Genomic DNA, 26,361 nt, shown 5'->3' on the forward strand with positions numbered 1-26,361 from the left:
TCCTGTATTTTACAGGTGAGAAGATTAAGATTCAGGGTACTAAATGATTGGTTCTAATTCCCAGTTTGTTAATTATTACCAAAAGTAGAAACCTAGTTTTCTGTCTCTTACAATGTTTTTATAAAACAAAGTAATGATTAATTGAGCTATTTTGCTATCTTCTATACTTATATCACTTTTGCCATTTCTGATACATACTTTATAAACATAGGTACTTAGTAAAATTAAGTACAGGCAGAGGAATTTTTATTTCTATATAGAATAAGGTTGTTTTGGTATTCATACAGTCAATAATGAAACCAGATTAAATTTTACCCAACTTTTTATTTGGTGGACAATGTCAACTAATTATCCATTATAAATACTCTGTAATATATGTGATGATCTAATAAGCCAGTTCTCCTTTATTTTTTAAATAACCTTAAAAATTTAGATTTATGTTGACAATTTCTTTCTCCTAGATGAAGAACTTTTCTCTGGAATGTATATAGATTTCATGGGGACAGATGCTGCTATTTTTCGAAGTTTAACTAAGAGGAATGCAGTCAGAACTGATCAACACAATTCCAAATGGCTAAGTGGTAAGAAAATATTTTGTACATTTTTCAGCATGATGCTTTAAACAAATTTGTTTAACTCCATAATGAAAATTAGGTAAAAATGGTCAAAAAGTACCATACTAGGTCATAAATAACAATAAGTCTGTACTTTATGATTTAAAATTTTTTCAATAAATAAAAAGTTAAAACATTCATATTCTATTAACTATCATACAGTTATCATAGGATATATGAATAAATTAAAATGAAGTGATATTTACCATATAAACATGTATACAATTATCTTCTCTATTTAAGTTTTACATATTTACTCATATAGTTTGTGTATTTTATTAATGTCAAAGATTAAAATCTCTAAATTTATGATGGCTAAAATGAGTACAGTGTATTCAGGGATTTCTAATTTGTTTTATACTTAGATTCTAAATTATAAAACTGCTATATGTTTTTTCATAATTTGACTAATACTTAATAGAAATCAAGTATAATAATTTTATGATTATCAGTGCTCAACTGCTTCCAATTCTTGGGATCACATGGAATTCACATCAGGAAAGGTGCTCATTTGACTTTAATGCACAATTTCAATGAGTTGCTGTTGTTTAGAAGAAAAAGAAACCACTAAATTCTTTGTCATTTCACCCTGGGGAAAATTTCTTACTTACCCTAAATTTGGCAATTCACTTAACATTACACAGTTAAGCATGAATCACTACAGTTAAGCATCTTGTTTCAACTGATAGGCCAGCACAAGAAAGCATTGATTGTCCATTTACTTCTTCGAATTATTTCTCCAGTACATCTGGAAATAGAGTATTCTAAAAGTTGTTTTGTTCTTGAAATAAGGAATCCCTCTATGCCTTCAAATGACGTCATTTTGTCCTTGAAAAGTTTCCCCTGAATTTCATACACTGTATTTCTGAAAAATGTGTTTTTCAGATCTTGGACTCTGGACTCCCCACTCTGCTTCAAAGAATTTGAGTTTATATGTACTAGATTGAAAACCACACTTTAAAAAACAAACTTTTTCCCCCATAAAATGACTATCAGATTCCATGGGAAAGAACTGGCAGGAAAGTTTTTCAATTTTTAAAACTTACCAGTGCACAGAGTTCTTTTTTGGGGGGAGGGGAGGGGGTGGGGAGTGTGTGTGTGTGTGTGTGTGTGTGTGTGTGTGTGTGTGTGTGTTCATTTTTGGGGTTTTTTTTTTGCATTTACTGAACTTCCAGAATGTATTGCAGACAGAGAAAAATTGTTTGAGCTGTCATACTATAGCTATATTTTGTGGCACTTGACATTCCAAATGTTGTATGTTGACTGAATACAATTGCTGCTTTTAGACTTTTTGCCTATAAACGTCAAATTATTTTTTTATACCATAGATGGAGAAGGCATGTGTCTGTGGTCTACTTGGATGAACAGTAGGTGGATTTTTTTTTTATCATGAGTGTATATTAAAGCTTTTGTATTTCTTTTAGAACCTATGTTTGTGGATGCACATGTCATCCCAGATGGAACTGATCCAAATGATGCTAAGATTTACTTCTTTTTCAAAGAGAAACTGACTGACAATAGTAGAAGCACAAAACAGATTCATTCCATGATTGCTAGAATATGTCCTGTAAGTATTAACATTGTTTTTAAATTCAATTTATTGAAACTTAAAAAAAAGCAAAAAAAAATTTTTATCCCTTTCACCCATTTCTCCTACCTCAACCCTGTCTCTTGCAAATACTGATCTGTTCTCTATATCTATGAGGTGTTTTTTTTGTTCGTTTGATTTTATTTACATCCCACCTATAAGAGAGATCATACAGTATTTGCCTTTATCTGTATGACTTATTTCTGTTAGTACAATGCCCATCCACATTGTTGCACACAAGATTTTTTATGGCTAAATCATATTCCACTGTGTATATATAACACATTTCTTTATCCATTTATATGTTGGTGGACACTGATGTTTTACTATATTAACTATTATTAATAATGCCACAAGTAACTCCTGGGGTGTGCACATCTTTTTGCATTAATGTTTTCATTTTCTTCAGATAAGTATCTGGACATGGAATTGCTGGATCATGTGATAGTTCTATTTTTAATTTTTTTGAGGTAACTTCATAGTTTTCCATAGTAATTGCACCAATTCATATTCCCACCATCAGTACACAAGGGTTCTCTTTTCTCCACATCCTTGCTAACACTTATTATTTATCTTTTTAGTAATAGCCATTCTAACATGTGTGAAGTGATATCTTATTGTGGTTTAGATTTGCATTTCCCTGATAATTGGTAATGTCCATCTTTTCATGCACCTGTTGGATCTGTATGTCTATGTCTTCTTTGGAAAATATCTACTCAGATTTTCTGCCCATTTTTAATCGAGTTTTTTTGACTATTGAGTTATATGAGTTCTTTATAAATTTTTGATATTATCCCTTTATCAAACATATGATTTACAATTACTTTTTTCCATTCTGTAAGTTGCCTTTTCATTTTGTTTATAGTTTTCATTGCTGTGAAAAGCTTTTCAGTTTGAGGTAGTTCCACTTGTTTATTTTTGCTTTTGTTGCTTTGATTTTGGTGTCTAATTCAGAAAATTATTTCCAAGACCTATGTCAAGGAGTTTACTGCCTGTTTTCTTCTAGGAGTTTTATGGTTTCAGGTCTTACATTCAAGTCTTTAATCCACTTTGAGTTAACTGTTTTTGAATGGTGTAGAAAAGTGGCCCAGTTTTATTTTTCTTTTTGCATGTGGCTATCAATTTTCCCAACACCATTTATTGAATGATCTATTGTTTCTCCAATTAATATTTTTGGCTCCTTTGTCATAAATTAATTGACTATATATGCATGAATTTATTTCTGGGCCCTCCATTCTGTTCCATAGATCTATGAGTCTGTTTTATACCAATACCATAATGTTTTGATGACTATAGCTTTGTCATATAGCTTGAAGTCTAGGAAGGTGACACCTCCAATTCTGTTATTTTTCCTCTAGATTGTTGGGGCCATTATAATTTGAAGAAAGACTAAGGACTTTAAATTATACAATATCTTTTCTTTTTCCAGTAGTTGGTCTTTATACTTCTATTATCTACTGTTACAAATTAATAAAATATTAATTGGAGACATTTGAACTTAATGTTGATTCACATCAATCATAAGCGATAAATACCTTATTTCAACACAAAGCTCAATTCAAGGAAATATTTTGGTTGTGGGTTTATACAAATAAACACATGAGGTTAATTTTTGTTTTTCTATTTAATATATTAGTATTAAAAACAAATAGCTAAATTGTATATTACAGAAAGAGTACAATTCTTGCAAATAATATATAGCAAAACCTTACTAAAAGACAATTATGGAGGAACTATCTACAAGAGTGAAAATTAAGAAATGCTTTAATAAAATACTGTTTTAATTATAAACTATAACCAAAATATTTTTGTATATAAACAGTAAATATATATAGCAGCTAAGAAAAAGCATCATGATATTTGCCTTTGTAGTAGGTTTACAGGCTTGTCCTGACATTTATGAATAGCATCATTTGTGCAGAATTGTTTCTTAAAGCATTTAGTGTTTAAAATAGCTTATTTTTAAATATTGCAATATTCCACTAATAGTGATGCTCAGCTTCTTCTCAATCATTTACAGCAAGACAGTAAAGCCAACCAAAGGGGTGAAAAGCTACTGAGCATACAGAAAAAAGTCATGTTATCAAAAGAGACTATTTGTGAATGATCCCAAAGCCATTTTCTCTATCCTGGGTGGAGAAGTATGTATATTAAAGCATCTGAGCAGCAAGAAATACTGAGGAGTAAATGATAACACATAAATAAAGGAGAGAAAAAAAGAACTTTTGGGGACCACTTGCTGTTAAGTCTAAACCAATTGCCCTGACCATAGCAGAATATGCAAACTTCACTGTATACAATAATTCCATTCATACTGAATACAGTGAGTTATGAAGAAAAGGCAAATTAAATTACATATATTCTGTAACATTTATTGTCAACTTTGTAAAGCTTTAGAGAATATATACATAAATTCATTTTTCAAAATATTGTCAGTTGATGTCATACTATAGAATAATAATACCACAATATAACCTACTATATTATAACATAACTATGTATCTTAAATATTCCTCTTTATCTGTTGATATTCAAATGTGGTTAACGTAGCCATCCTTTATATTACAATGAAGCCCCAGGTAACAAGAATCCAAGCTGAATTTTTAATAGAATTCGATATTTATTTAAGCAACCTGAAATGTGTTTACAAATTTTTTCAGAATGACACGGGTGGACTGCGCAGCCTTGTCAACAAGTGGACTACCTTCTTAAAAGCAAGGCTGGTGTGCTCTGTAACTGACGAGGACGGCCCAGAAACACACTTTGATGAATTAGGTACAGAGGTGTGAATCTGAAAAACGTTTGAAAGAGAGTTTGTAAAGTTTATAAAATTTAATAAACTCTCAGAAGAAGATGTCTTTTACATGAATGTTTTCAGCATAAACAATGCATCCGTTTGAATTAATGATCTAGATACTGTTAATAAGTTTCCTTAAGTATTTTTTAAATCAGTTTTGCCTCTGAATGTGCTGCTGAAACATTTAGTTCTTGTATTCATCAATGTATATGACTAAGTGTGTGATTGTGTGTATGAAAGAGGGAGAAAGGTACTTGTATACTTTATATATATGTAATGCTGTATTTGTGCTTTTCTAAAATGAATATGTATTGCATATATGTATTTATTTTTTAATTTTTTATTCTTGTTCAATTATAGTTATCCCCATTTTCCCCCCATTACTCTCCCCTGCCCTATGCACCCTCACCTCCCACATTCAATCCTCCTGATGTATTTAAACTCTAATATTCTATTTTCAAATCAGTTTATTTGAGAATGCAGCTATATATTTTTATTATTGCAGTTAATGGACAGAATAGAAGTTAAATGAAAAACTGTTAGAGTAGAAATGAGACTTACGCTCCAATCTAAGTTATTTTTGGTGACTCTGGGACAAAGTTTTTCCAGCATGTGTGACATGAGGGAAGTTGTACTTCCCAGATTAAATGAGGACTAACAATCTGATACCTTTCTAACAAGGAACATTTTTCATTTTTTAATCAGAATAAGGTAGTACACATTATAGTGTACTGAGTGCACTTTTATAAACAACTTTTATTTTTCTTTAATTCATTAAAATATAACATGCTATCTATTGTCAGTAAATTAATTTACTCAGATTTTGAGGTAGGAAGGCGGTAAGCAATAAAAGCATATTATAATATGAAAAACTTTACTGCTTCTAACAGTTTTAAAAACTGAAAGATAGTTGGTCTCCTCAAAAGCCATTATGTTGATCATAGAAACAAAAATTTCTATGTCAGCTTTTGTAGAAAAACGTTCTAAGCATTATTTTTGTTATAACTTAGTCATTCATTATTTTCCCCCAGATTCTTTACAAGTATGTTTATGTTTTGGTGACTCAGGATATTTATCTTTCTTGTTTTTTACAGAAATTTAGACAGTGTCAGCATTTGTTCATATATAGAAAGGCTAGAGGCTATTAATTTATTGCTTAAGAGGTCCTAAACTTACTGTGAATTTAAAATAAATACCTCTTCCTTTGTATTCCTCAGCAAGAATCTTATTTGCAAAAATGTCACTAAAAACAGACTCTTCTTGTAATCATAACAATTGTTTATTAATTGGGGTTTCCTATTAGGAATTTACTTCCAGGTTTTGTTATGTATTGCTATACCTTATAATTCATACCAGCGATGTTCAATCAGGGTGCCACAACACACTGGTGTGCCACAAGATATTTTAAAACACGCAATCAGTACCCGATCATTTAGGCTTCTTTTCCCTTAGATTGTCAGTTTAAAAAAAAAATAGCAATAGCCAACACAGTAGATGAATCAAAATTATACGTTTTTTGTTGTTTGTTTTTTTTTCAAATACATTTGTCTCTGCCTACCCCCCACCATTTTTTTTAATCACATCAGCAAAACATACATCTTTGGGTGTGCTGCAGAATTTTAGTAATTAGTTTATATGTGCCCTGAGATGAAAAATGAAAATTACTGATTTATACCATTGTCTTTGATTTAATATATAGCTTCTTATTTTTAGAGGAATTGTTGATTTAATAAAAACATCACTAGCAACTTTGACCATAAGCCAAAAAAAAGTCATATTTTGTGGAGAAAAAAGTGACTGAAAGTGTTTTCTTCCATGTTACAACTTCTGACCCTAGGTCAAAAAGAACTGAGATTTGTAACCTTTTTTAAATTAAAAAGTATATTATCATTAAAAGATTTGTAGAAAATGCAGGGGAAAAAAAGAAGCAGCAGGAAGTTTCTAAGGCTCTGCTAACCAGAGACACACTCTGGTAACCTTCCTATAATATTCTGGTGTGTAGTTTAAGGTTTATGTGGTTCTAGTTCATATCATATTCCATTGTGCCTTTTCCACTTAATATTATTTTATTAGCATGATTTCCTTAAGGTTATAGTCTTCATAAATCCCTTTAGTGTTTGTATAACATTTTATTTAACTTATTTTATCATATGCCTATCATTTAGTTCATTTAGCCTTTAAATTGGAATAATGCTACTAGAATATCTTTCTGAATAATATTTTTTCATAGTTGAAGTTATTTTCTTAGGGTAAAATTTTAAAAATACAGTTAATATTTGGGAACTTGAAAAAAAATGATAGCATTTTCCTTTTATAGAGGATGTGTTTCTGCTTGAAACGGATAACCCAAGGACAACACTAGTGTACGGCATTTTTACAACATCAAGGTAATTATTAAACAATTATAATTTATGAGTTAAACTATAAACTTTATTGAATAATAGTAATTATTGCAAAAGCACTCTTTTCAACTTTTAATTTTTACATCACATTTAGGATTTAACCTTCCTGTTTTATTACTTCTGCGTTATTACCAAAACATATTTAAGTTGAACTTAATGCTTTCAAAAGTTTTGTACAAAGTATTTATAATGATTATATGATATTGCTATCAAAGAAAGAAAAATGTTAATTATAATGCATGAATAAAGTATGTGAGATATTTTGTTTTGAGGAAATAATTTGAAGACTCATGAGTCAAATAGAACTTTTGCCATTTCTGTAAACTAACTTTTACATCCAGAGCAATCTAAGGTGATTACTATTTAGAAACTAACAAAACACTGACTCTATTTTTATATTCCCTATGACAATATTCCATATATCTGAAAATATATTTAATGTTTTCTAATTTCTCTGGAATGCCTAATCCCAATCATCATGTATTTCAAGACATTCACCATATTCTCACCCTTTCCTGCACATGACTTTTCTATTTTACACTAGTAAGGTTACTCAGAATTCAATGCAATATTCCATCCATGATATAGCCTTGTAGAATGTAAGATGTCCCTTTTATTACACAGTTAACTACAAAATGAAAATTTAAAGATTTTAGCATTCTTTCCTAGTGAGGAAAACATGGTATGATTGTAACCTATAATCAGCCATTCAATGAAAAAGAAGATTATAGGGATATTGATTATAAATCATATTAACATTTATCCTATCAGATGTCCAAAAAGATGTCCTTTAGAATAAGTTTAACTTCTGTTATGACAAAGAAAGTAGTCTCAATTTAACTCACGAAGAATTCAACAACAATAAAAAAAATTCATAAGAAGAATATATTCATTTCAAAAACATAGTTGTCTAGTTTCTGTTTTTCCCATCGCTGATAGCTTTTTTAAAAAAAGATTTTATTTATTTTTAAAGGCAAATGGAGGGAGAAAGGGAGAGAAACATCACTGTGTGGTTGCCTCTCACGCACCCCCTCCTGGGGACCTGGCCTGCAACCCAGGCACGTGTTCTGACTGGGAACCCAGCCAGCGACTCCCCATGCTTCTTAGGCTGGCACTCAATCCACTGATCCATATTAGGCAGGGCCCATCACCAATTGCTTTAATATTGAAAAGTCTGAATTGTCATTTCTGACTATTAATGCTAATGACTAATAATATACCTTGTTTTTTTTCAATGCGCATTTAATTTTTCATTGGCCATCTAAGTTTTCCATTATACATGTAATTTAAGAGAAATATGTGACTCAGAAAAATGTTGGCTTCAGTCAGTCTACCTTAATGATAATGGAAATAGTTTTCATTAAGCATCCAAACAAATTTTATGGGATTTTACTGACTAAAGGTAACCTACTTAATCTTTTTTGGACCCTTTTATTCTGACGTTTTTTTATGAAAGTACATAAGTAATGACAATTTAGACTTCTCCAATACTAGTTAGGATAATATATAAGAACACTCTTACATTAAAAGTCAAGACAAAGAGATATGGTGTTCTCCTATTAATGAGATTTGTTTCTGCAAGTGAAATTATAATAGGTAGTATTCATAGTGATAAAGAATTCAAAATCATATTTTTAAATCATCAAATCACTTTTTGTTGCTAAGATAAACTAGTTAGAAAATTCTTTAACTTACACTACATTTCAGAAACATTGAGGACTTTTCTATAACACTGTCTACAACATTCATGAATGAATTAAATGTTTTAATGTTTTGTATATCAATGCTTTATTTCAAAATAGTAGAAACATTTTATCTTTACAAGGCATACCATGAAATTGAACATTTCTATGGTGAATCACATCAATTTTTATCACAAACTTTACCATTTATTTTTCAATTGCATTTAAATTAAAATAATAAGAAAATAGATCTTTTTCTTTTCTTTTTTTTAGCTCAGTTTTTAAAGGATCAGCAGTGTGTGTGTATCACTTATCAGATATACAGACTGTATTTAATGGTCCTTTTGCCCACAAAGAAGGGCCCAATCATCAGCTGATTTCCTATCAGGGTAGAATCCCATATCCTCGCCCTGGAACCGTAAGTACCCAGAAATGTTCCTGTTATTCTGTTTTTTAGAAAAATATAACTTAATAAGAAATGAATAACAATTTGTTGGTCATTAAATACAACCATAGGTCTACCAGTATATTTGTTATAACTTTTCAAGCCACCACTTCCCCGATTTAGGATTTTATAAATATATTATATATGTTATAGCACTCTCTACATTTTTTTCTAAGTTCTATTGCTAATAAGTCTTATGTAGATTTCAAGGCCACGGGTATATTAGATAGGGCAGAGATATTTTTCTCATTATATTATCATTAAAACCATAGATTGGAAAGTGTTAACCTTTTGGTGGAAACCTAAGAATGTGGATACTAGCTGCTTTTCACAAGTCTTCCTTATATTAAGGAATCTCATCTATTTTTATGAAGAAATAACCATGTAAGAATTAATTTAGAGGTAAATTACATGTCAATATTTCACTTTTAAGGGGTATCTTTATTTTAAAAATTATGTTACTTCTCAAAGATGGAAAATGGTATTTATGAGCAAATAATTACAATGCAGGTAATATTATAATTCAGACAAATTATTTATAAACTATAAAGTTTGAGGCATGCAAATATACCTGTGTCTTGCAATATCAGTAGAATTAAAGGGTACCTTGAAAATTAACTTTTTCAGGTGAAGTTACAGAGAATACACTGGGAGATTGTACTCTCTAGAAATTCTTCTAGCACAACAAGGATCACAGTCCTACTATTTATTTTTCTTTTGATGCATAACAGTGCTGCCTTGCATTCTAGAATATTGATTAGTTTCTGCCTCTGTAAAATGTCATCCAGTGTACTCATTGAAAGGAGATATAAACGTCATAAAACTAACATCAATAGGAATATAACTTTCTAATGTCTGTGCATTCATAGAATAGGGTTAAAGTTATAAAGTATATGTAAGTAAAGAGGAATGATTTTATGGAAAAAATTACAATATGGTTGTTAAAGTAATATTAACTTTAAAAATGTTTCCTTTTTCTTTTAACTTGAATATCAAATTTCTTTTGCTAATGTGCATTCAGATATTCACCCCACATAATTTTTACCAATTGTTGATGTCTTTTTTGTAACTATTAGGGTTTATTCACACTGTATTATTTACTCCTTTATTTTCTCATCTTCTTAAATTATACTGTTGTCAATATTTTTACAACAGAAAAAATAATTCACTAAGACTTCCTATTTATTCAAAATTAAAGTTTGGTTTCCTGTTAGGAAGCTGTGAGATTAATCATTGATATGTATTTTATTACTAAGTTAACTTTTAATTAATTTTCAAAAGATTGTCAGCATTACTACTTATCCATGAAAGAATTAAACTTAAAAAAATCATAATATGGCTGGCAACACAGTCCTATCATAGAATTCACAATCACCTTCTAAATGATATCTTTATGATGCTCATATCTCAGCAAAATAGGGGAAAATAAAAAAAAATTTAATTATTTTGTATAACATAATAAAAATAAGTGAAGAGATATAAAGCACCTCAATTTGAGGTGTGTTGGATAAAAAGCAGAGATTATGTAAGAGATGAGAAAGTGAAGGGGGAAATTGAGCAACTTTCAAATTCCATTAACTCAAAAGCTCTCATTCTTTTATTCAGTGTATTTCATGACTCACTGATAACATATTCAGAGATAAGTCATATTTTTGAGAAGTACTTGATATTTGGAGATGACCAAGTCATTGTTTCACTGTAATATAGAAAATTAAGAGGTAGTATGAAATTAAAAAGTGTATATAAAAAGTGTAAAAATTAAGAGGTAGTATGAAATTAAAAAGTGTATATAAAAAGTGTAAAAATTAAGAGGTGTATATTTTTATCAATTATTCTTTCAATAACACATGTATGGGGTATAGTGAAGAAGCAATTGATTTGTAAACTCAACAAAAATTTTCCCCCCAAATAATACCTTAAGAGAATCCCTTGGATAAATCAATAAGACAGATAAAAAAGAACCATGCTAATTGAACAAGGGTTAATGGCCACAGAGCTTCAGTGAAGGTGTACTGGAGCCAGCTCATACTGGCTCACAAGAGCACATTGTGTGCACCTTGTCTCAAGTAGGTGCATCACCCTAATAACTTGAGATCAGCATAGTAGAAGTATTTACACCATAGAAATTGGAAAATGTTACAAATCAGGGATTTCTTTCCTGAAGGAAAACCTACCTTGTCTGTCTCAATGCTCATTAGACTCTTCACCCCGTTCAAAGGAACTCTGAGAATCACAGTGAGAGAACCACTCATATCAAATAGCAATTATGCTACATAAAATGTGAGGATAGGTAAACGCTTTTTAGTAAAACAATGAACCAAAACTAAACTAGAAAATTATACTGACAGTCCCATTTTCACTATTTCCAAGCTCCTATGAATAAGCATTTTCTTTTTTCTGTTCTAAAGCATTATGGAATAAGCCAGGACTTAGTGACACACATCTGGAGCTGACTCCATGAGAAAAGGGAGTAATCAGTACTTGAGACATATTTCTGTAATGTGGTTCCTTACATCTGGTGCTGAGAAAAGAGCAGTGCCTCTAAATTTAAAAAGAAAAAAAAAAGTCAAGTGAGGGCTCCATAGGGAATAAAAGGGGCAGGGTGGCGGAATGACCTCTGGAACTCCTCCTGGAAAAGCATTTCTCCCTGGAGATTTGGTCCCTCCACCCTTTACAGTACAACACATCATGAAGTCAGCTCTATGACTCATACTGGCCAGTATCTGTCTCTTCCCTGGGCTTCCAGGATTTAATATCCCATTCATGTGGCCAGAAGACCTACAGCCAAGTGATCCACAGCATTCTCTCTTCTCTACGGTTAAGAATGTTGCCTCTGAAGTCCTCCCAATGAAAGGTCAACTGTGATTGCTGTACTTTATTTCCCTCACAGTAGTCCAGTTGCCAGGTAACCTCGTAAATATATGACTGGATTCTTAAAGAAATGACACTGGCAGAAATTTTATACCCTCATTGTAATGTTTCCTGTAGGTGCTTCATTTAAAGCAAGATTGATAGTTGTGTTAGCAAACTGCCCTGACCAGCAAGTCTAAGTCAGTAGGAAGAAGCCTGCCAATTGTGTCATAATGTTTTTCCAAAGTAGTTCAAGTTTGTGGAAGAAACAAGACACCTTTGGTATGTTGCAAAGGGCAGCCAAAAAATCTGCAGATTCTCTCTGTGGCTGAGCTAACATGTTACATTATCCTGTTGCAATGTGTATAAAGCTTCTGCAGAAGATTGTGTTTGCATATACTACCATGTTAAAGCAGAACCTAATAAAAGTGCTCAGTTTTAAAATCTGTATAGAAGTAGATCAGAACCATTGGCTTGAACCATAATGCTTTGAACAGGTCTGGTACCCGGTATAGCGAAACAACACAGAATCATAATCCCCATAGTGTTGGCAAGAAGCAGAGAAGTTGATTGCTAGCACTTCTGTTGATTACATGCATCTTCCCATTGTTCTTCCAGTAGAAGTATTTCTATTTCTCTTAGATGCTTGAAAATAAGTTTACAATGATATTAAACACATAAGGCATATAGACATGAAAAATCAAAATACATATTGTTTCAGGTCATTCAAAATGCATGAATAAAATAGACAATGACCTTGCAGTCTGGAGGAGGGAATACTGTATGTCAGCCTTGTTTGCGAAAGCATATTGAAAACATGAGATTGAGCTGGTCCTGAGGGGCAGCTGGATATGAATAAGTTGGATAGGTAAGAAATGATGTTTAAGGCAAAGTTTAGAGTACACATTACAAGGCAAAGAAAGAAAAGAAAAATGAGTCCTAGCAGGATTGAGGAGAGGGTTCTTTTAGGTGGGGGGAATGTGAGGAAGAAGAGGGCCAGCTAGTGTAAGTAGAAGACCATAACTATGTCATTGTTTGGGCTTTAAATAAATAAAGGGCCTAAATTACCAAGGGTCTAAACATAAGATTCGTTTCTTCAAAATACACATTTTATAGACCAGTGCTAGAAACTAGCCCCAATTCTAGAATACCAGTGAGTCTTCCTCTTTATCAATTTACTGCTCATCTTTCAAGTGTTAAGTCAAGTTCCTCTTGACCATGCCAGTTACTCCTTCTCTGACTGGTTTTGCATTTATTTTCTGCTGTTTTCAGCCTCAGCCGTTACCTCCTTCTTCTACTTTGTATTCTATGATCCAACAATGCCCCAGAAATTACAATTCTCTAAATACTCCAAACTTTGTATACTTATTTCTAAACCACTTCATTGACCCTGGCAGCCTTAAGTTCTTCACTATTCCAAATTTGTTTAAAAAAATACTGGCTCTTGAACATATATGGCAATTGATTGTAACCATAACGCAAGCTCTGTTATTTATTTTATAATTGTCTTAAATTATTATTTATGTCTTATTTTGCTTTGACTTTGTCCATCTTTCTTACCAGAATACTTGTGTCTAGAAGACAATTGTAGCTTCCTATTTTTAAGTTTTCTGCTAGGCACATCAAAATGCTTCCTGGATAAAAGCTGTTCAGAGAATGGACATATGAATTAATATGAATATGTTAATGATGAAAACTAGCACAATGGATGTGAGGATTAGGAAAACATTTAGGAGCATCAGAGGTCAGCAAATGCTCAAGAATACCTGAGAATAGGAGGGAAACTAAGGGTTGCAATTGCTGACACTTCTTTATCATGGCATTGTTATTGTTCCTAGCATATCACCTAACACTTTAGTAATCAAAACACTTAAAATGTCTTTACTTAGAAAAGGAGTGCTTATCAATGCTTGATAAACAGAATGCTAGAACTGGAGAAGAACAAACACTTAAAGGAAAAGTTTAACTAAAATTACTTAATGACTCTTTGTGGAGTAAAATTATCCTTCTGAGGAACGAGACACCAACCTAATTAATGGAGAAAGGCTTTGTTTTATGGCAGCACATGGATGTAAGGTTACCTTTAGATTTCGGTACACAAGTTTACACATACACAAGGTAAGAGCTAAATTAATCACATCTTATTTACACTTGGCAGTGTTAGAAGAGCAAACTCTCAAATCCAGATAGTCTAAAAAGGGTGGTCAATTTTTGTTCTTGTCACCATCATTATCATTTATTCTGTTTTACCTGTGGTTTATGCCATGAATTAATAGAAAAATTAATTATTGTCAAAACAAATTTTTTGTAATTTTAAAATAAACTCACAGTAGGAGATGCTTGTTTCTAAGAAAGAAGTTCATTGTGAATATTATAAACAGAAGTCCCAAATGGAGGACATATGAGTAAATATAAAATAACTGATGTGAGTTGATTTGTTTGGATTACTGGTTTAATAACTATGGTTTTGAGCACTAGCAATATACATTTTTATCTGAATTTTAATTATTATTAAGTAAAACCCATAAATAAAACATATTTTAATTTGTTTATTGGATGTGAAAATAATCACTAACTAGAAATTATATAATTGTAATATGTGCTGACTTTAGATCTCTCTGGAACTTACAAATGAAAATGCTTGCAAATATTTAAAGAGACATCTCAACTTAGCAAACCATAATTAGTGTTGTTTTATGAAGGTCTGGAACTATTTAAATTGCTCATGCATTTGTTCTTTCCATGCTTTTATTCCATGAGCAATGTATTTCCCTTTTTCTGCTTTGTATGAAAAATGAGGGTAGAAAACACCCATAATCATATACTTTTGAGAAGGATGGAACACATTCATCAGTTTAGAACACCCTCAAATGAAATTCTTTGTCCTCATTTGGTCTTCGTTGTGGGCAATTTATAAACATGTGTATTTAAATATACTGATTTTTTTTTTTTTTTTGTAGAGAAAAAAAAACACATAGTAAACCCAGACAAAAGTCTAGTTAATGGGATAACAAATAAGAGGCTTAGTTTTATTACTTTCTTATTATCTCTTCTTCATGAAGTCATTTAATTGCTCCCTGTGCATTTCTACAAAAAGAGAACTATATTTACTAGTCCCATGAAAAGTTCTAGTAATGTTAACTGGTCAAAGTTAGCCTAAAATTGCTTTCAGCATCATTCAGTCTAAATGAACATGGCCACATTAGTAACTTACTGGGACTTGTTTGCAAATGTGGATCTGCCTGGCAATGTGGACCCAGAGACACTGACATTATTGGATGATTGTCGCAAGAACTAACCCAGAGGTTGCCATGTTTTGTTTGGTCCCTAAAATTGTTTATCTTTTTTTCATTAAGTCAACATTAAAATTTTGGCAAATTTCACATAAAGTCCCACATTTCTGTCTTCTGTTGAGATCTGGCCACAGTAGGTTTATATTGCTGCATAGGAGCAATCAGCTAGAAATAAGGGTTCATTGCTGCCTCTGGATAAAGTATAACTTTGCAGTTTGTTACTGTGCTTATTACATCCTACTGTTTACCACAGGTGCTATGCCCATTGCTATTGGTTAGGTAGCTTACTTCATTGCTTCCCTTTCACCTTGTACCTCTTTAGAGAAAAGAAAACCAGAACAGGAGTGCTTTTTTCAAGAAAAATTTGACAGTTACTTTTTTTTCCTGAAAGTAGAGATATCGATAGAATATTTAATAGGGTTAGACAAATAATATTTGTACACGTTAAAAGAATATACCCAACAGTTTTGCTCATATCCCTTAACACTTGGATCCTATTAGTGAGTGTGTTTGAGTTCCAAGCTCCAGAGCTCCCAGCCTACCCTTGAGTTTGGCCTCAGGTGCCCTGTAAATGGAATCTTCTCCTCAGAAGCCCTTGTCATGCTCCCTTTCCAGAACTGTTGAAGCTGTCCAGCAGTCCTTTTTCTGATTTCAGTTTTGCTTTCTATCTGCCCCTTTGAACTTGATGCTCTGAATCTTTCCTCCCTTGGCCAGGATAGAGGCCCCATTTCATACAGCCCCTGCACCAAAATTGGATGCCAGACATAATGGAATAATTCACTACTCTTTGTCAAAGATCCACTATTTGTCAGCTTTGTTATAGGTCTAAGGGTGAAACAATGAATAAAATGTACCCAGTTAAGGTCAATTCGCAGCTTACATTACAGAGGGAGAAAGAGACAATAAAAATAAAAGCAGCTAATATAATGTACAGTTAGGTAAGTGGGACCGTGAAGCAAAATAAAGCAAGCTAATTGGACAGTGGAAACGGAGAGGGAGAGATAGTTTTATATGTGTTACCTTTAACAAAGAAACTTTTCGACTGAGAACTGAATGAGGTAACAGAGGAAGCCATGGACTTGTGTGAGGAAGAGTATTTCATATGGGAAAAAGCAAGTGCCAAGGCGCTGAGTGAGAGCATGCCTGAGGCTCAGGGACAGCGAGAACTAGTGTGGGAGCCATAGATGCAGGCCAGGCATACAGGGGCTTGCAAGCCATGCTAAGCTGTTGGGATTTTATTCTAAGATTAATAGAAGTCACTGGGGGGTCTTTTCAGTGGTTTCAGAGGGGAATTGTCACATCTAATTTGCCACACCCAATCCAAGCTTCAACTTCAGAGATCCTTCCTTAGGGAAAAGGGATCAGATGGACTAAAATTCCTGCACATTAGAGTTCTGATTGAATTTGATCAGGATAGTCTAATTAATTTTAGCCATAACAGCATTCGATTATATCCACATGATTTTTTTTTCTAAGAGTACTGTGTCTGGGACAAAGTAAGTAATAACAAGTAATAAATCAGGAAAGTGAAGAGTTATATACACAATGGTGTCGCTCCTCTCTGAGAACAAATAAAGTAAGATAAGTGGACTTAGCCTCATTGAAATGATCAAATTATACACCTTGTATTGATTTTCTACAGATAGTACTATATAGTACTATATATAGTTATGCTATTTACTCATCAAGACAGGAAATAAAACAATTTGAGTTAAGTATTTTGAAAAGTAGAGGACCTTTGATCATTATTAAAATTAAGTAAATATTTTATTAACATTATATCTTAAAAAAATATTTTTTAGTGTCCAGGAGGAGCGTTTACACCCAATATGCGAACCACCAAGGAGTTCCCAGACGACGTTGTCACTTTTATTCGGAACCACCCTCTCATGTACAATTCCATCTACCCTATCCACAAAAGGCCTTTGATTGTTCGTATAGGCACTGACTATAAGTACACAAAGATAGCTGTGGATCGAGTGAATGCTGCTGATGGCAGATACCATGTCTTGTTTCTCGGAACAGGTAAGTATTTGAGCTCAAACTACACTTTAATGTGTAGAAAAGAGTGTAACTGTTAAGGGCTATGATACTGGTACCAAAAGTCCTCAATATATACTACTGTGTGACTATCAGTGAGATAGTTTTTGAAAAATACAGATAGATTTTTTAAAATATTAATGGTACTATTTTAATATATTCACAAACTCTAGTTTGTGAATTTCCTTCAATAGACAGTTGAGTGAAAATGCTCTTGTTTCTAGCCCTACATGTTGTTGAATGTCTAGTCTTTTAACAGTGGTTTTCAAAGCGTGCTCCCCTGACTTGAGGGGCAAAATCAGTATCACCCAAGAACTTATTAGAAATACAGATTCCCAGGCTCCAACCCAGGGGCTCTGGACATGACAGCCAGCCATCTGTGTTTTAGCAATCCCTCCAGTAAATCTAATGGACACTAAAGTTTGAGAACCACTACTCAAGAGAAAGAAACTAATTTGCCTGTCAGGTAGGAATTCATCTCTTTCTATCCCTGACTACCTTGTAGACGGTGATGAAATCTCCTTACTTGTCTTGTTGTAATATTAGAACTAATCCATAAAATTAGGTAATTTTTCTACTAGTTTAAGAAATAGATATAAAATGTGTCTGTAAACCTCATTGTAAGATACATAGTGGTGGAATATGTATTCTCAGCTAAGGAATAAATTGCACTCATACTTCAATCAATATGTAGATTTTTTTTTCTTGGCTAAATACAATTTTCAAAGTGCACGTTTCTTATAGAGTTCTTATATTACCCTTGTTCTTATATGTAAAACCTCAGATATGAATCTTTCACTCTCATATAATTACAGTTTATAATGGTCTGAGGTTGAGAAGCATCTGACTTGTGCTATTGGGCATAGCCTCCTTCACTTGGACAGATCTGTGTCTGTGTTTTCACTAGTCCTCCTTTTGTCGCATACCTGAGAAATAATCCTACCTTCCCAGACTAACCATTTCCTATTCTGCTTTTAATTTTATCTCCTCCTGATATTTCCAGGACCATTCTTTATCAATTATATTCTAATTCACTTTTTTATTACATTTTATTCTTCACTTCATTCTTGGCCTCGAAATCTTATGACAGGATGTGAAACTAGACCTAGCTTTCACCCACTGCCACCTCTGCTGTAACGCTGGTTTTGCCAGGGTCTTCAATGTTTCTATGGCAAGAAAATTCAATGGCCTTTAACCATTGGTATACCTCCATCTCCTCTTCACATCATTTAGCACTGTAGAATCTCTCTTTACCTGTTGCTTCAGCCATAAGCCACAGAAATTCCTTTCCTCTGGAAGTTCCTTCTCAATTTTCCTCATTAGCCTGCCTTCCTCTAGCCCATGAGTGTGGGTATTCCTCGTGGTTCTGTCCAAGGTCCTCTTCTTTTTACATGTACATTGGCCATCTTATTTATTCTTTTTTCTTAACTTGGCCAAACATTTTATTTTTTTAATTTAATCTTTATTGTATTTCTTTTACATTACCTTTTAGTCCCCTTATACTCCCCTTTCCCCAGCAATCGCCACACTGCTGTCCGTGTCCATGAGTCCCTTTTTCTTTTTGCTCAATCCCTCCAACCCCTAACCTCCCCCACACCACTAGCTGCCATCCTGCTCTCCATCTATGGGTCTGTCCCCATTTTCCTTATTAGTTCAGTTTGTTCATTAGGTTCCACATACGAGTGAAATCATACGGTATTTATCTTTCTCTGATGGCTCATTTCACTTAGCATAATATTCCCCAGGCCCATCTCTACTGTCATAAAGGGTAAAATTTTCTTTTTTATGGCCTAGTAGTATTCCATTGTGTAAATGTCCCATAGTTGTTTTATCCACCCATCCATTGATGGACACTTGGGCTGCTTCCATATCTTGGCAATTGTAAATAACACTGCAATCAGCATAGGGGTGCTTATGTTCTTTTGAATTAGTGTTTTGGGTTCTTTCAGATATATTCCCAGAAGTGGGATCACTGGGTCAAAAGATGATCGATTTTTAATTTTTTGAGTTTTCTCCATACTGCTTTTCACAATGTCTACACCAATCTGCATTCCCCTTAACAGTGCAAAAGTGTTCCCCTTTCTCCACATCTTCACCAGCACTTGCTGTTTGTTGATTTATTGATGATGGCCATTCTGACAGTTGTGACATAGTATCTCACTGTGGTTTTAATTTGCATTTCTCTGATGATTAGTGACCTTGAGCATCTTTTCATATGTCCATTGGCCATCTGTATGTCCTCTTTGGAGAAGTGTCTATTCAGGGCCTTTGCCCATTTTTTAAATTGAGTCGTTTGGGATTCTTTGGTGTTGAATTTTGTAAGTACTTTGTAAATTTTGGATATTAACCCCTTATCAGATGTGTCAGTGAATACATTCTCCCATTCCATGAGTTGTCTTTTTATTGCATTGATGATATCCTTTGCTGTGCAAAAACTTTTATTTTGATGTAGTCCTATTTATTTATTTTTTTATTTTGTTTCCTTGCCTGGAGAGATATATCCAATAAAATATTGCTACAAGCAATGTCCACAATTTTGCGTCCTATGTTTTCTTCTAGGATTTTATGGTTTCAGGTCTAACATTTAAATCCTTTTTCTACTTTGAATTTATTCTTGTGTGTAGTATAAGAAGGTGGTCTAGTTTCATTTTTCTGCACATATCTGTCTAATTTTCCCAACAATGTTTATTGAAGAAACTATGTTTAGCCCATTGTATGTGCTTGCTTCCTCTGTCAAATATTATTTGACTCTAAAGGTATGGGTTTACTTCTGGGCTCTCTGTTCTGTTCCATTGATCTATGTGTCTGTTTTTTATGCCAGTACTATGCTGTTTTGATCACAATGGCCTTACAGTACAGTTTGTTATTAGGTAGTGTGATTCCTCCAATTTTGTTCTCATTCATTTGATTTTTAATTATCTATTCTGTGCAAACAAATCACAAATGTACATTTCTAGTTATTGCCATTTCCTGAGCTCAGTATTTGGTTTTACAGCTTACTGTTAGAAAACACAAATTATATGATCCATTAACATTTTAGACATCACTCTTCAAACTTAATTTATTCATTGCTGAGATCTTCTAATCAATGCTTAATCCAGTCTCCCATATTTGTATTCTTATTACACATTCTTCTCAAGGTGCTATTTCTCCTCGATATATATTTTCCATCTAGACATTCACAGTACCTGGTAAGCTTGCTGCTAATCATATAATTAAATAAATTCATAACAGATTTCAAAAGCTAGTACCATTGCATATAAGCTGTGTTCTCCAAAGATACAGCCTTCATATAAATGACTACAAAGGAAGGCTTTTTCCTTGACTCAGATCATTCAATGGAGTTTGCATTCGGGGGGAAAAAGTTTATTTTTTTTCCTGAAGTAAAGTAATTTTAAATCACATCTTTCCCTAATGTCCCATATTACTCAGAAAAAAAAATCTTTGTTTTTTTTTCCATTTGAAACTTGTCTAATTGGTGGACTCTGGTGTTATAATCAGGCTGTTTTTTCATGAAACTGTACATGAAAATTACATGACTGGAATTTTTAAGTCTTTATAAACTGGGCAGCAGTATTTATTCAGATAGGAGACAGTAAGAAATATGCTTTTACACAAGTTATTTGGCTTTTCTTACCACATAAGTATCTGGCACCTTTACATATACTTTTTTACACTGGTATTTAAACATTTGTGTCACTTTGAAAAAAGCATTTAGAAATAGATGTTTAATTTTAGGGGGAAGTTTCCCTAATGATTGCTTACAGCGCCCCATGAGTCTCTTGAAGATGATTCTAATAGGCAAGTGCATGCTGTGACAGTGTTTTTCCCAGCAGCATCTTTCTGAAGGGAAAGTATTTCATTTAATCCCTGAACCTTATCCTCATAGTCATGTCAGACCACTCCATGACTTAAAAACAGTAATTCAATTTACCTGAAATTCTAAAAACCAATATATCAATACAAAATATTTGCTGCTCAAGTAGTTCTTGGATTCCTGGTGAAATTTCTTTAAAAGAGACTTCTCAGTGCTTGTTTGCTACTAAAAGTAAATAAAATACTTCTCTGAATTGGAACTTGGGAAAAACATAGGTCACTGTTCCCAGGATTTCTTAGCATTTTGTATCTAAATGTCTTAGGAAGGATATAATATTTCTTGGGTGTTGCCAAATGCCTAAGTAATAAAGAGCTCTTCAGCTGTTATAAATAAGTAATGATACTCCAATCATTGCCACAAGGCAAGCTGCTCTCATGGTTTCTCTACCATCATGAAAAATTCAGGGGAATTCAATGAAGACATTAGTTGTCAGAAACGATGCCATAGGAAAAAATTTACATGATGGTATATTGGAATGCAAATATGGTATTGTTTAACTGTATTCACTTTGAGTATTATAAATGATCCTATAGCCCACATAAACTCATGATAGTTGTGTGGGTTCAGTGCCTAGTAACTGTTACAATTAGCCTATTACAGTATACTACTTCGGCTGAGTTTGAGAGGCTGTCATTGGACTGCCTCATTATATTTCGTGTACTGCCAGATGCCAGATACATAGATAGATAGATAGATAGATAGATAGATAGATAGATAGATAGATAGAATAATAGGAAGGGAAGAAGGGAGGGAGGGCGGGCTTTATCATCTCATTTTTTATTTTATACCATTTGCATCATGAATGCCTAGTCTAGGGGTCAACAAACCACAACCAGAACCAAATCTAACTCCACTGTGTGTTATCCATAAACTAAGAATGATATTTTATATTTTTAAATGATTAAAAAACAAGAAAAAGAAGATTTCATGAGCAGTAGAAATTATAAGATTTTTAGATTTTGGTGCTCATAAATCAATCTTTATTAGAATAGCCACATCCACCTATGTTTTGCCTGTGGCTGCTTCTGCACAACTACAGCAGAGCTGAGTAGTTGCCACTGAGACCCCTTAGCCCTGAAAGCCTAAAACATGTTATTATTTGGCCTTTTACAGAAAAAATTTGCTGACTCCTGTTTGGTCATTTAATTTTATGTATAATTTTAGAAAATTGATTTAAAGAAGATATTTTCTATTATCTTCATAAGGTTGCCCCAAATAAATATTTCTTCTTTTATCTTGAATAATAATTATTTTGCTACTCTATTCAAACTTAAACTAAAATCTAATTTTGCTTAATTATTTTCCAATGGATTCCTGCTACTATCCCCTCTAAAAAGAGATCACAACTTGAAAAAAATGTATTCAAAATCAGTTCTTTATTTTATCCTCTAGTAGTATTTGTGATGTTTTGTAGGTTTTTGTTTTGTTTTGGGTTTTTTTGTTTGTTTGCTTATATAGTTCTTAGTGTTTAGTCTCTGAGTATTTCTATGTTTCTTACTCGTTTTTTTGTTAAATTTTTTAATCTTTAGGAAAGACTGAAAGCAGCAGGAAAGGGCTCTCATAGTATTGGCATTTCTATTTTAACTTCGCCACTTACTGTTTTACTGCTTACACACAGGCTGTTTTTTCAAAGCTGACTGTATTGCACAGTGAAGAGATTTTTGCCTATGTTTCTTTTGCTTCTAGAGTTATGAAAATATTTAAGTGCTTGGTCAGGTTCAAACACATTCTGTCAAATTTATATTTTTAACACTATACATGAATCAGAATGACATGTGGTTTCTGATGAAAGAATGAGAGTATTCTTATGAATGGATGTTAGAACGTTAGGATTATTTAATGCTATTATTTTTTTTTTTAATGTAAGGTTGATACACGTGGTGTTCTGCCAAAATTCTTATATAGGATATATGGTTTCATGCTTCTTATTAGCTTCTGTTTAACTGGGTGAGTACTAAGTTGGAATGTTGGCTCCAGTACATCCTTTGAAAGTGCGGAGTTTTGAAGTGTGTGCCACAAATGTGACTAAAGACTTAATGTGTTTGCCTTGCAGCATTACAGGATAACAACCTTCACGGTAACTCACAGGCTCTGGCATCACATCTCATGGCATGGCATACTTATTGAACTGTAAAGCTAGGCATTTGGGTTAAAAAAAAAAAAAAAACCTCCCCCAAATACTTCAAGTAAAATTTGATAGCCAGAACAGTGCTTCTGAGTTTAGAAAATACTGCTGTTAGTGGGAAGCTGTGCATGAGTGTCACTCTATGGATAATGTCTAGACTTCCCCTTCTCTTAGGGGTAAGAAACAAATCCCTTCATAAGTCACTGGCTTTTAATAACATTGTGGTTCACTGCTTTCCAAAGCAGAAACTGGAAACATCTGAGAGTTTACCAAGGATTCTACAGGGATTTTCACAGTAGGAAATATTAATGGAACAGAGTAGAATGATGGTCGAATTGACAGGAGAAAGATCATAAATCACAGTGTGATGACTGCTTGATCATGTAGAAGAGGAGCAGAAAGGACTATGTGAAGAAAAAAACAAAAAATGGAAGAGAGCCCATACAGTGATTGCTAATCCAGAGGCAAATGTTCTCATTTAAATTTTACCTTTAAAAGATAATTTATTAAAAAATAAAGATACGACTTATTGCTGAAAATATTTCAAAAAGCAGGATTGTTTTTCTCTAAGCTACTCCAGAAATATATTCTTTTGAAGACTGCATAACATCTCATATAATGATTACATAAATTTTAGTGTTGCTAGATTGCCTAAATTAACCACTTATTTATTTAGTATTCTACTTACGCAAATAAGTACAGTTTTTCAGGTTTATGAATCTATTATTAATTTATTGTATTACTATTATAATGATGCTAATTAAATTTATTTATAATGCTTACCTTTTACCTGATATATCATTGAATCTTCTCTACCCCTTATAACTATCCTATGAGCAGTTACAAAAATGTAGTCTCCAAGGAGGGCAAGGATATCTTTCTAATTTATTCATAGCTATAAACTCAATGTTGTCACTCAATAGATTATTTGAATGAATGAGTGAATGAGTTGCACTTATCCTTCACCTTGTTTGCACAGAAGATCAGTCAAGTTAAGATCACATAGATATTTAGTATTGATAACAGCCAGAATATAAACTCTTGCTGTCTGATTTTACATCTTGAACATTTATCTTTTTCACATTACTACCTCATTTACCATCATCACTCTATAATGTTTTCCCTTTGTGAAATTAAGGTAATTTCATTTATATTTTTCTCATTTTACTGTGAATTAGAAATTTCATCCACATATGTCAAGATAGTATTCCAGATATGCTGACATTCAACATTAGCACTGACATTACTTGCTTTGAATCATATTACTCAATTTCACCCATCCACAAGTTGTCATCATGTCTTATATGTGAAAAAAATGCATTTTACAAGGTGACAGAGAAGCTTTGGAACAGACTGGATTTGTGCGTGTGAATTAACTATGCAAGAATTTAACCTATGAATGTGATACATTTTAATGTTATTTAGCAGGTATTTAGGAATGAAGGAGTTAATATTTCAAGGGAGAAAAAAGGATGTAAAAATGGGGTAGGACTTCACCTTAATTTTTATGTATCACTAAATCTTGGCACTTTTCAAAGTTGTTTTAAAATGGGGCTTATATTTGTGTTCAAAATGTCTCATACTCTCACCAAACACACATGAATCTCTTTGACATGCTTCTGTTTACTTAATTAAAATGGATTCTGCATATTCAATTGATATATATGGAGGATTTTAGAACATCAGGCAATGAGAGAGTGCCTCTCAGCAGGAGGAGGAATAATTTGCTCTATAATGAAGGCTAATTTATTATGTAATTACTGATATTTTCCTACACATTAGAAAAGAATTACAGTACAACCCCATCCCTGTATGTTGCCTTCATTTAACCTTTAACTCTTACATAAATATAAGAAGATTTTGTAGCCTAAAGACATTTATAAAGCCTTTTGTGGTGTGTTAAGAAGAAATAATTGTACTATGTCCTTGTTCTTGGTGTGCTGCTAAGTTTCCCCAAGGCATACTTGGCAGCCTTTGTCCCTAAGAAAAGAATTAACAGCCTACTGCTCAGCCAGGCCAGGTCTCCTCTATATGGCTACCCAAAGAAAGTCTATAGCCAGCTGTCAGTTGTGGAGTGGTTTGGTGGAAAGCCATTTTTTAAAAATCTTTTTACTAAACTGAGAATGGTTCAAATTGTAGAAAAATAAATGTAATGTTTCAATAAATGAGAAATGTTTCATTTTAGAATATGAAGTGTAAATTGGAACAAAAAGATTTGAAACTGGATTTTTCTGAGGTGAGTCTGTGGTATTAGAATCATATATGTTTTACTTAGTTGTATGCTTATTTTTCTCTTCCACTAATGTGGCAGGCAGAATGATAGCCCTCAAATTTCTCTACATCCTAATCCCCAGAACCGTACATGGGAAAACAGACTTTGCAGGTATGGTTAACGTTCTAGACATTGTGATGAGATTTTTCTGAATTGCCTGGGCCTGTCCTGTCTTTTTAAGACTTCTTAAAAGCAGAGGGCCTTTCCCAGCTACCATCAGAGAGAGATGTAATCTGAGAGGTGTGACTTTGCTGGCCTTGACAGTGGAGAAAGGAGACCCATATGCTAAGGAATTTGAATGTTCTCTAGAAGCTGGAAAATGCTAGGAAGTAGATAGTCCTTCAAATATCTAGAAATGAAGGCACTCTTACCTACA

General features: G+C 33.0%; 1 protein-coding gene across 1 annotated transcript in view; it reads left to right on the forward strand.

The window, feature by feature from the left end:
* SEMA3C (semaphorin 3C) overlaps nucleotides 1-26,361 on the forward strand; it is a 165,864-nt gene that overhangs the window by 106,078 nt on the left and 33,425 nt on the right. The window contains exons 7-12 of the mRNA XM_054564390.1: nucleotides 462-581; nucleotides 2,039-2,181; nucleotides 4,863-4,977; nucleotides 7,317-7,386; nucleotides 9,357-9,501; nucleotides 17,474-17,696. Of these exons, the coding sequence (XP_054420365.1) occupies nucleotides 462-581; nucleotides 2,039-2,181; nucleotides 4,863-4,977; nucleotides 7,317-7,386; nucleotides 9,357-9,501; nucleotides 17,474-17,696 (816 nt within the window). The remainder of the gene's footprint in view (nucleotides 1-461; nucleotides 582-2,038; nucleotides 2,182-4,862; nucleotides 4,978-7,316; nucleotides 7,387-9,356; nucleotides 9,502-17,473; nucleotides 17,697-26,361) is intronic.

The sequence above is a fragment of the Pteronotus mesoamericanus genome, unplaced genomic scaffold (genome assembly GCF_021234165.1).
Source record: "Pteronotus mesoamericanus isolate MK-2021 breed Mesoamerican mustached bat unplaced genomic scaffold, CSHL_Meso_final scaffold_85, whole genome shotgun sequence".
Lineage (NCBI taxonomy): Eukaryota > Metazoa > Chordata > Mammalia > Chiroptera > Mormoopidae > Pteronotus > Pteronotus mesoamericanus.